Genomic DNA, 11,358 nt, shown 5'->3' with positions numbered 1-11,358 from the left:
GAATCTCATAAAAACGCCATGTTATGGTGATCCAGTAACATTTCAAAAATCAAATGATTGCAAAAATTCCAAATGTTGATGATTTTAACAAAACAGAACGTTACTTCAGTAAACCAAAAAAAAAAAAAAGTCGAAGGTTATTTCTGGTGAATGAGACCTAGAAACGGCTAAAATTGACCAAGAATAACCTAAGAAATTAAGAATCAAAAGATCATATACTAGTTCTAGTAAGATCTGGCTTCAGAAGCACAAACGCCCAGTGCATAACGGCAATTTTTCATAAGACTGTCAAACAAGTGCTTTAGGTAAATTCTGCTATAAAAAATACGGTAAGCATTTAGTTGAATGAGAGGGTAATATAAAGAAAGTTGCAAGCTTGCTTTCCATTTCAGAAGTCTATGTCATTCCATCTTCATTTAAGCTGTGGCTTTTACTTAAAAAATCTAAAGGTGGTTTTTTTTTTTCAATTATAGGGAAAAAGTAGACCTGAAAACGAACAACTTTCCAAAAGTTTTCATAAAAAGTTAAGACATTATATGGACTGGGTGTAGGTTGAGTCTTATCACCATAATTTTAGTGGGGGTAAGGCTTACTTTTGCTTAACAAAGATTTTTATTTTGAGAGGGTGTTCAAGGTAAGGCTGTACATCGGGTGGAGCACCCCGCTCAAGGTTCGACAACGCTAGGTTTGGGCCTGCCCAAAGCCCTTGCTGGCTGCCGAAGCCCAGCCTACTTAGTTATCAGGCCGGTTCCAAACGACAACTTTATGCTCATCAACTACTTAGTTTAATGTCCATCCATATTTGAAACCTTTAATATTTCATATTTTAACATCTTATAAACCATTGACGATGTGCCAAAAGTTTCTAATTGAGCCATCGGCGGCACACATAGGGTTTCTAAGAGAGTCAAATGTGAAGCACCAAGAGTTTTTGAGTGAGCCGACTGCCAGCATCATGCTATATATATATATATGTGTAACAAAATAAAAAATATAGAGAGATAAGTTTTAAATACACATCGGACCGAGTCGGACTCCCAATACCCAACTTGGGCCAGCTCAGCTTGACAAGTTTTTTTGTTAAGCTGGCACATGTGTCAAATAACCAGTCCAAACCCGGTCCTTCACGGGTTTAGGTACCCAATCCGTTGCCCGCCCTTAGATTGATGGTTAGATAACTTTTGTTTTGTTAGTAACTTATTAGTTTGGTGACTTAGATTACTTTTTTTTCGTTCGTCACTTATCCTGTTATACAAAGAGGTCATCACATAAGGTGAGAAGGTAGGAGGAAAAGGTCAGAATCAAAGGAAATCTTCTATTTAAACAAACATTGGATTCCAGCAGCACGGATCTCCATCGGATTCTTAGAACGAGTACGATGGATCTAGAGACTGGATTCTTGGATCAAGTCCGAAGGACCTAGAGACGAACACATAGGAGCAAGTCCGGTGTTGGATGCTTGAGTGCACTATGTTACTTAATAAACCAAGTTCAGGTGAAGGAACTCTTGTTGAGCATGCATCTAAGTACCCACTTCCACTTGATGGGTGACTCTATACTCGTTTATTTTGCTTAGATGTCTGAACATTAAGCAACCTGCAATTCCTCAGTAAGTTCTTTATTGGTTTAACTATGACAGAGAAAGTGGATCCATCCTCAAAACTTAGCCTGATTGAATCTGGAAGAATAGTGGTTCTTGGGGATCGATGTTATTTTAGGTTGAGATAATGATCGTTTATTTAGCAATTGGAACAGTAATAAATTGTTTATGAATTTATCCAAAAGATTAAGCAAATTCATGAAATACTGTAATATAGTGTTCCATGAATCTGCCGATATATTTATGAAACAATTTGTTATTGTTCCCACTACAAAACGGTCTATTTGTAATATTCATTCAGTGTAGTGTGGTGGATAAGGATGAAAACGCTTTGAATTCAGATGGCCTGAACGATGTAGACCACATATTAGTCAAATTGGATAGAACCAAAGAACCAAAATCTCAACATCATAGTCTGATCAGCATTCCGGGTGGCAGGCTCCATGCAGTTGGTTTGCCTATCATATCATTTCTAATAGGTCCATTTTTGCAAGTTGGCTGGTTTTATTAGCATGAAATTCTTGAGTTTGATTTGATGGACAATACATCAACTTTAACATGCACTTGAACCACTTGCTAGCTTAGTTATGTGAAAACCTGATCCGATTCTTGTGCAAAAGCCATTTCAAAATTATAGTTTCTCTTTCTCTCTCTCTCTTTATATATATATATATATATATATATATATATATATATATATATATATATATCATTCCGCGGAATTTTATTCATCTTTTCCACATTCACGGGTAATTTCCAAAGGTCCAAATTTATAAATCTGGAATAAATCGCCGAAATTGTTCTGCAATTTGAATTTAGACAAGATTTAAAATCAAAGGTTTTAAATAGCTTTAAATTTGTAAAAAAAAAAAACGAAGGATCATAAATTGTTTTGCATTAAATCATCAAATTAGATTTTGATTTTTTTTTTTTTTTGTTTCCAAACTGGTGAGTGTGAGTTCTTCAAGTTCACTTAGTGGGTTTTAAAGAAACCTGCTGAAATTATCGGTGTGCACTTGTTCATCCGTTTTCTTAATACAAGGAATAAAAAGAATGGGGGAAATGAAAAATTACTTTTAAAAGGCGTTTCAATAGATTGCATGAGCTGCCCTTTTTCATTCGTTTAACAAGTGGCGTTCTTGAAATTTGTCTAAAATGCAAACCCATTTACATATTGCATTTTCTCTATAAGCGCTACCCGCCGTCACGGAGTGGACAGCTCAGTATATGTTTCTTCCCGGGAACCGAGAAAGAGAGAGGGAGAGGGAGAGGGAGATGGCGGATTCCGGCGAGCAGTTCGACGTGGTAGTCGTCGGAGCAGGAATAATGGGAAGCTGCGCCGCTTACCACCTGTCGAAGCGAGGCCTCAAGACCCTTCTCCTCGAGCGCTTCAGCTTCCTCCACCACCTCGGCTCCTCCCACGGCGAGTCCCGCACCGTCCGCGTCACCTACCCGGAGCCCTACTACCCCGGGATGGTCGCCGAGTCGATCCGCCTCTGGCGTGAGGCCGAGTCGGAGATCGGTTTCCGCGTCTATACCCAGACGCCCCAACTCGACATGGGTGCCCGCGACAACCCGACCCTCCAGTCCCTCGTCGCCGTCTGCCAGCAGAACCGGATCGAGCACCGGCTCCTCAGCCCCGCCGACGTCGCCGCGGAGTTCGGCGGAGCGTTCCACCTCCCGGACGGCTGGATCGGCGTTGTGACCCGGGATGGAGGCTTCGTCAAGCCCACCAAGGCCGTGGCCATGTTCCAGGCCCTCGCCCTCCGCCACGGCGCGGTTCTGACGGACCACCAAGAGGTCACAGCCGTCGCCAGGCAAGAGGACGGCAGTCTCGCGGTCTCCACGAAGACCGGCCGGCAGTTCCGCGGGAGGAAGTGCGTCGTGACCGTCGGCGCGTGGGCCGGCGAGCTGGCGCGAGAGTTCTCTGGGGCTTGCGTGCCCGTGCAGCCGCTGCACACTACCGTCTGCTACTGGAAGATCAAGGACGGCGAATCCGCCTCCAAGTTCTTGCCTGAGAACGGTTTCCCGACGTTCGCTTGCTACGATGAGCCGTACATCTACGGCACCCCCACGGCGGACTTCCCAGGGCTACTCAAAATTGCCATCCACGGCGGCCAGCCGTGCGACCCCAACCGGCGGGATTGGTCCACGAACTTGGAGCTGCTTCGGCATGCGGCGTCGCCGTGGATTCGGGCACGGTTTGAGGGTGCAGTGGAGGCCCAAGAGCCGGTGTTGGTGCAGGGCTGCATGTACTCCATGACGCCGGACGAGGACTTCGTGGTCGACTTCCTCGGCGGCGAGCTCGGAAAGGACGTGGCCATCGCTTGTGGGTTTTCCGGTCACGGGTTCAAGATGGGTCCTGTGATGGGGAGGATTCTAGCGGACCTAGTCACGACTGGCGAAGCCCAAGGAGTTGACCTCAGCCATTTCAGGTTGGGTAGATTCAAGGACAACCCCAAAGGCAACTCCAAAGAATATGGGGACCAAGTTTCATCTTATTCTCAGGCATCGTAAAATTCAGAGTGTGGTGATTCTGTGTTGGCCATGGCTGCCGTGTAATGGTTACTCCAAAGAATATGGGGAGCAAGTTTCATCTTATTCTTAGGCATTCTAAAATTCAGAGTGTGGTAATTCTGTATTGAACATGGCTGTGTTGTCATGGTAACTCCAAATAATATGGCGACCAGGTCCCATCTTATTTCTCAGGCATCCTGAAATTTACAGTGTGGTAGTTGTCTGTCATGGTGATGGATGCTTCTGAAAATGGTATGGTCACTCCGTGACGATGGGCTTTCAGAGAGCAAGTGGAATAATTGGCTGCCACAAAGAGTGACATCTACTAGGCACTCTGTGTAGGTCGCCTCTTGCTGTTGGCTGCTGATTCCTCGCTCTCTGTTATCTCTCTTTTCTGTTATAAGATCGGCTTGCAAAGCCTTTTATTTTAATATATCATTCCATTTCGTCGTTATAGTAGAAGTGTGATTGATTGTCATCCTGAGAAAAATTGTGGAAGTAATGCAAAAAGGAGAAACCAACAAATAAGCTGAGTTGCATCTACTGTATTTTGTCAGGCACTAGACGTTTAGGTCAGGAGTCCAATCTATGTTTCTTATTATTTATTCAGATTTGATAATTTTAACAAAATGCAACAAATTGCACATATATTTAACACGACAATGCGTTTAACAATTTTAACAATTATCTAATCTTCTTTGATCTTAACCTCCATCTAGAGCCCATGACCTGACCCAGAATGGCCGAGCCGGGCTCAGGTTTTAATGAGTCTGAAGATCGAATTTCAACTCAGGAACAGGTCATTGCCTAATATTTAAAAAAAAAAAAAGCACTAAACGGTAAGATAAATTAAGAAACGTGATTGTATTCGGAGTTTATGTTGTTGTGTGACGGATAGCAAAAAATGAAAATCTAATACTGAAAAACAATTGTTACATGAGCATCGATGATGGTTTACAATGTCCATGCCAACAATGTATGGTCTTTTTATCAATGATTAATGGTGCCTTTAGCAACAGATTCTTTTTTTAAAAAAAATAATTATCTAATAACGTCTAACACATGACAACACAGAATTATCCTCATTATATACTCTTGTTATATATATATATATATATATATATATATATATATATATATATATATATATATATATATATATATATATGTGAGTGAATGAAGATTTTAGGTATCTAGAACTTAATATAGTTTCTCACCAAATCACTCTTAAGATAATGCCTATAAGGTTAGATTGCAAAAAAATAATAATTAATTTTAATAGGTTTGATTTTTGTCTCCTACCAAAATGATGTGGTTTGTACACAGACTTATGCACACATGCACACCAAATTGAGACACAGTCATTGGTCTGATCAGTTATCCATGTCGTGGCGATTAGTGTTAAAACTTGAAAACAAATTAACACGAAAGCGGTCATTGCGCGTTTAATTTCCAACTATGTTAAGTAGGAGCTGGATTGCATGATTGTTGCCTCTTTAACACTCGGCCGTTGAAAAGCTCAAGCCGACGTCCGCTACTTGAATGTTGTCAAGAAGAGCCAGTCTCATATCAGAAATTCACAAATATAATTAATGCTCATCTTTGAGATCGTAGCTAATCTCAAAAGGGGTTTCTCCGTTTTGTCAGAGAAAATACTAGGGCGGTTTTTAAGCAAAGAATGAATGAAAAGGAAGAGGACTTGATCGGACTAAAGAAACTGTCCCCGTCTTAAGGTTGAACTAATTTTGGTAAAGGACCGGAAAAAGGCCCCAAGGCCAGTGAGAACAACCTCTGTCTGGAAAGGGAGAGGGAGAGGACTCCCAAGGGCCACTTGGACGATCTATTTAGGTGTTTCAGGTCGTCTGCACTAAAGTTAGAGTCACATAGAGCTTAGGTTTTACCGCTGTTTTGGTAATGAAGCTGCACTCCTTGAATGAGGCATTGAAGTTGTTACATATGCACAGCTTGGAGGAGTGGGCTTGATGCAGGAAAGATCAGCTATGCCATGTCGGAAATATTGGCTGGATATCTCAGAGTCCCCAAGTGAAGGTATTCCCACTATTTCCCGACGATCAAAGAATTGAATGAGAGTAAAGACGACAAGTTGGGAGGGCAGATCGAGCAGAAAGGAATTGTTAGAGGACTACGCTTCCGCTTCTGAAGAAGCTGAGAATAAATTACTGCCCAAATTTTAGCGTACACGCCCGACTGTCCATCATTGGGGGGAGGAGAAAAGTTGACGCTTGAGCTTTGAAAAGGACGGATTTTAAGGGATGTTCGAGTTTCATGAGTTTATCGAACTGCCCATCACTGGAAATAGTATTGCTCCGCTTGAAACCCTTTCACATGAGTAGTTAAACTGCTCGAATCTAAGCATTCCACCAAATTGCCTGGCAATGGAGCAACTGACAATCTGAGACACATCATTTATGCACTTCAGAGAAGAAGCTTTGCAGCAGAGAATGCATGGGATGAAGAATCTCAGAGCTTTGGAAATCGAGAGCTGTTCCCCGCCATTGGAAATATGGAAGCACTTGATCTTTGCGCATTTGTTGATTGTCCACACCTCGTGGCTTTGCCCCACCTGCGACTCAAAATGTCAAAACTCTCCAACCTATCTGCGGTCACCCGTCCCTGATCTCGAGCTCGCACTAGCAGAGAAGCTTCTACAGTGCTCGACATGACAAGGCTCGGATATCGGAGGACCATATTGTTTGTGCCGGAAGCTGAGGACACTCCCTAATTGAGTTTAACGTCTTCCAACACCTGAAACTTTGATGATAATTGGGAGATGCCCTCTTAATACAAGAGTGGTGCCAAACAGAAGGGGGTCGACGGGGAACTACTCCACAGCTCTATCACAAATGCACGGGAGTTATCACCGAGTTCTGCACTGGAAGAGGAGGCCAGACGAATTTGAGTAGCAGATACGTGATCCGGTTCTAACATGGAAGGAAGTTGAACTATAAAAGAAGCACGATTTCATGGAAATTGGAGGGATCGGGGTTGGAGTCGATCCGGTCCAAGCCATAACTGATTGTCAGCATCAGGCCTGAACATCAAGCCAGCGAAATCTTGGTACTTATAGTCCAGATCATATTCCAAGTATATATTCACTCAATGCTTACTTGATGTCCAATAGAGTCCACTCAGCAACTCCTTGTTCGGCTCGATCTTTCTTTGATGAATTCTGTAATATGTACAAACACACACACAGGATATGTGTAGCATTCTTTACTCGATATATTGTAGAGATCGAGTTTTAAAAGGACCAAACAAAGAAAACATACAACTATTTAAGGGGTATCACATGCTGGAATTCCTATGAGGTAAGCAGAACGTCTAAGAAATAAACTATCTGAAAGCACATGATTTATACATATTCAATATGGACCTGTTGCAACTTTGATCTCAAGATGTAAACAAGAAATCAGCTCAAGTAAATTCGACTTCAAATGGATGGAATTTTGAATGAGATAAAAGAAAGACTAAAAATGACAACAGTGCTTGTGGCTGAAGGCTGGCTAAGACTGTTAAAGAAAGGCTCCTAATTTTCGTTACCTCAAGTCAACTGTCTAGCTAGGTGAACGAAGTCCTTGTGAACGGTCTAAGCTTAACACGCCATTCAACACAATTTTCAGGAACTGTTACCCTCTTCGAACTGTTTTTTGCAGAGGGCACCCAACATTAATATAATAAGCTGCAGAGTTTGTTCACCTGCTATAATGACCATACTTGTTCAATCACTACCACGAGCAAACACGTTGCCGACGCTATTACCAAGTCAAAACTCAAATGCTACCTTATTGTACCCTTCCTCAAAAGTCAGACCACTTCTGGAAAGTCTGGACCTCTTATCTCAACCATATTGCAAAGTAATATACAATGAAAATTTTGCCTTGAAACCAAACTGATTTCCAATTTTTTGTTCCCGACTTGAATTGACGGAAATCCAGCAAGTTTTAAAACCAAAACGATTACAACCATTAAGACATTCAGGAATTCATTTTGCAGGGAACCAGTCTTCTTTTCAGCATATCATACACGCCCAAACGGATTTTTCCCTCGCAAGAAACTAATGTAATCATACAACCTTCTCACCACCCATATTTGGCCTGTGTTTGTGCTTTAGTAAGAAGACCCTTGGCTCGCCGTTCTGCAAGTTCCGTCTCTTTCTGCTTCATATCGTAGTACAGTGACTGTATTTGGTGTTTCCTCCTATGCAATTTCGAAGGCTTCAAACCTGTAGAGACAGGCTGCAGGCAGAAGAGCATTTAGTTGAAGAAGACAATAACGCTTCACAATTCACAAACTTCTTGCTGACATGCAAAAGGTAAAATACTGATTCTCTTTATAAGTCATTTTTATCGATACTTATCCACTTCGAAGTACATCAGCAACTCTAAACTTAGGGAAGACACTAGAAGATAGGATCATTTATCGATATTCTCAGGCAATTTGCATAGAACATGAGCAAGATCAGGTTTCTCAGCGCAAGAGACTTGCAAGCAACTAATTATGGTGAAACAACATTCAAAAGTAAGTGGTTATAGAGAAAAGATTATTTCTAAGAAGAAAAAGACAAACTGATCGATAAGTGTAGTCCTGGCAATCTGGCATGCCGAATCTTCAAGGTCCAAGTGCTTGCGAAGTCCGGATTCTCCTCAAGGCGACTCTGATACCAATTGTTAGGACCCGACCGGTTGTGACTAGAAAGTCTGAACCAATCGAGAACCTAGCTTGCGTGTGTTTAGTTCATCTGTGCTCATTTTGATATACTTGAAGCCAATCGTTATTTAAATTATTTTCTCAAATTTAAGGTAGAATTACCTACGAACCTGCTAATAGGCATGGTACAGTTTCCCATTCAAGTGAATAATGACTTGTAAAAATGCTTCTAGCTAAGAGATGGCAGTCACAGGTGAAGTATAATGATTAGACAAGCTCTCCTACAAGATACCCCATAAGATGAAACAAACTCATCCAACTGGGAATTCTGATTCTATCGTGCATAAAGAAGCCAAAATGGTTATATAGGCCGATATCCTAGCAAATTGCGGTACCAGAAATGTCTGGGCTCATTTATACAAGATGTATCCTCCATCTTCTCATTAGTACTACTATTCATAGTATTCCCCTTACAGAATTTCTCCAGGCAAATTCGTGTAGCTACGTACTTACCAATTCAATGATTAAGAAATATGACAAAAAAGGTACGAATACAATATGGAAGAAATGGAGACAAACATGGCCTAAAAGTCCAAAACTTTCTGGGTGTTTCTCGCCACATATAATCAATTGTATCACCAAACATGCTCATCATCTTCCACTATGATCGATTACACTGACAGCACCCCAAAAAAAGAGAAACTAACTCTTGAATGAACGCTGAGTTTCTACATAATGGCGTATAATAGAACAGAAATAGAACCAGAAGCTGGAAGCAAACCTGATGACTGGGCCCGAAAGCAATCCCCGTCAATTTGACCTGGTCCTGTCTAGGCCTGTTACTCATCAATTGGTCCTGTTTCACCTCAATTACGTTGGCGGGGATCTCATTCCTTCCTCTCTTTCTCTCCATCTCATTGATACTCGCAACCAAGGATTCCGATTGATCTCCTATGGATGAAGACCCGTCAGCCCAATTCCCGTACCCACTGTTACCGTCCCAGTACTGCTGAGTACCATACTCTCCATAATTCCCCTGGTACTGCGATACATCGCCACTCATCCCGCCAGCATCACCATCCATCCCGCAGGCATCACCGCCATAACCCCAATTAGGGTACTCAACCCCATGTTCCGGATATGAATCCTGCAAGGGAACGTCCCCATTCAAAGAAGCCTCCGCATTCGAAGAAGCCCTCTCCTCGACTCGATCCTCACTGCGGTCGGTTTCTATAACTGATCTTCGTGAAAATGAAGACGTCCCGAGGGACTGCTTGGGTGGGGGAAGAAGCGCGCTGAGGTTCGAGAAAGAAGATATATTTGAGCTCGAATCCGCCTCTTTTTTTCTGGGTATCTTCGATTGTCGCTCATCTTCGTCGTCGTCGTCATCGTCGTCAAATCCTCGTTTCAACAAATCGGGGTCAATGGGAGGCCTGAACTGGATCACCTTCTTGGGGGCAGGGCCCGAAGAAGAGCTCTTGCTTGTCTTGGGAGGCGGGAGAGAGGTGAAGAGAGACGAAGAAGACTTGGGAGGAGGAAGGGATGAGCTTGTCTTGGGAGGAGGAAAAGAGGTGAAGAGAGACGAAGAAGACTTGGGAGGGGGAAGGGACGTGAAGAGGGAAGAGGAAGCTTTGGGAGGGGAAGGGAACCAAAGGGACTGGCCTTTGATTCAGATTGGCCCCTATTGCTTGCAGAGAAGGGTTCCGGCAGGGGAGGTGGTGCAGAATTGGGAGGACGAAAGGAAGGTCTTAAGGTTCCTCCCTCCGGCTGTTCATCTTCATCATCCGAAGAAGCATAGTTGGCCAACAACGAATCCATGGACGGCGGGGACTCTGAGGATTCTTCAGGGCGTTCCAACAGCACTGCTGAAATACCTAAGCAGGCTATGCCAATTTGGGGGACAACTATGGACCGGATTGTGGCTGCTCTAAACTGGATCCAAATCTTAATGAAGCAGACCTTTGATCTATTGGACAAGTAACCAGGTCTTCATTGATTTTCTGCTAGAGGCTAAGCATGGGACTGACATTGAGGGGTGTTTGCTTGCTTATATGAACCATTCAGATTAGGAAAAAAATAATGTAAATCCGGAACCTCACTTGTTTAATCATTAATGTGAAGCACTTAAGGTAATGGAATTGCGCAAGCCTAGCCTATGCTTATGCAGTGTTGCAAAAATCGGTTTGTAAATTGAATCAGCAGGGCTGCCAATTTCGTGAATTGATTACAAGTATTAAAAAACAGTTTACTGAAAAAATAAATAAAATGTGTACAAATGAAATTTTTAAAAAGTATTTTAAAAACATAGTTAATAGCTAACACATGGCACCTTAAATCAGCCACAAAAGCCTATTATAAAATCCAATTAGTTTGCAGAATTCAAGCCAAACAGGCATACTAGTTTGGCTTAATAAGTTGAGCTTGAAGATATATTGACTTCACCCACGTCCTAACACAGCCATGAACCCTCAAGGTAAGGGAAAGTGAGAGTCTTCATGTTAATAAGTTGAGATGGAACACCTGGTTTTCATGTGTCACTTGTCGTACTGTATAAAACAAAATCAAGGTAGAAT

The 11,358-nt window shown here is 42.4% G+C and overlaps 2 protein-coding genes across 2 annotated transcripts; one reads left to right on the top strand and one right to left on the bottom strand.

The window, feature by feature from the left end:
- The first annotated feature begins 2,811 nt into the window (after positions 1-2,811).
- LOC116264246 (probable sarcosine oxidase) lies at positions 2,812-4,571 on the top strand. Its single transcript, XM_031644356.2, has one exon. The coding sequence runs from the start codon at positions 2,828-2,830 to the stop codon at positions 4,115-4,117; it is 1,290 nt and encodes a 429-aa protein (XP_031500216.1). The 5' UTR covers positions 2,812-2,827; the 3' UTR covers positions 4,118-4,571.
- A 3,380-nt stretch (positions 4,572-7,951) lies between these two features.
- LOC116264247 (uncharacterized) lies at positions 7,952-10,707 on the bottom strand. Its single transcript, XM_031644357.2, has 3 exons — positions 10,474-10,707; positions 9,567-10,414; positions 7,952-8,373 (listed from the first exon to the last, which is right to left on the bottom strand). Exons 1-3 carry the CDS (start codon positions 10,601-10,603, stop codon positions 8,215-8,217), a joined length of 1,137 nt encoding a protein of 378 aa, XP_031500217.1. The 5' UTR covers positions 10,604-10,707; the 3' UTR covers positions 7,952-8,214.
- Positions 10,708-11,358: the final 651 nt, after the last annotated feature.

This window comes from Nymphaea colorata, chromosome 11 (genome assembly GCF_008831285.2).
Source record: "Nymphaea colorata isolate Beijing-Zhang1983 chromosome 11, ASM883128v2, whole genome shotgun sequence".
NCBI lineage: Eukaryota > Viridiplantae > Streptophyta > Magnoliopsida > Nymphaeales > Nymphaeaceae > Nymphaea > Nymphaea colorata.
The sequence above is the reverse complement of the archived record's forward strand: the minus strand, read 5'-3'. Positions and strand labels throughout refer to the sequence as shown.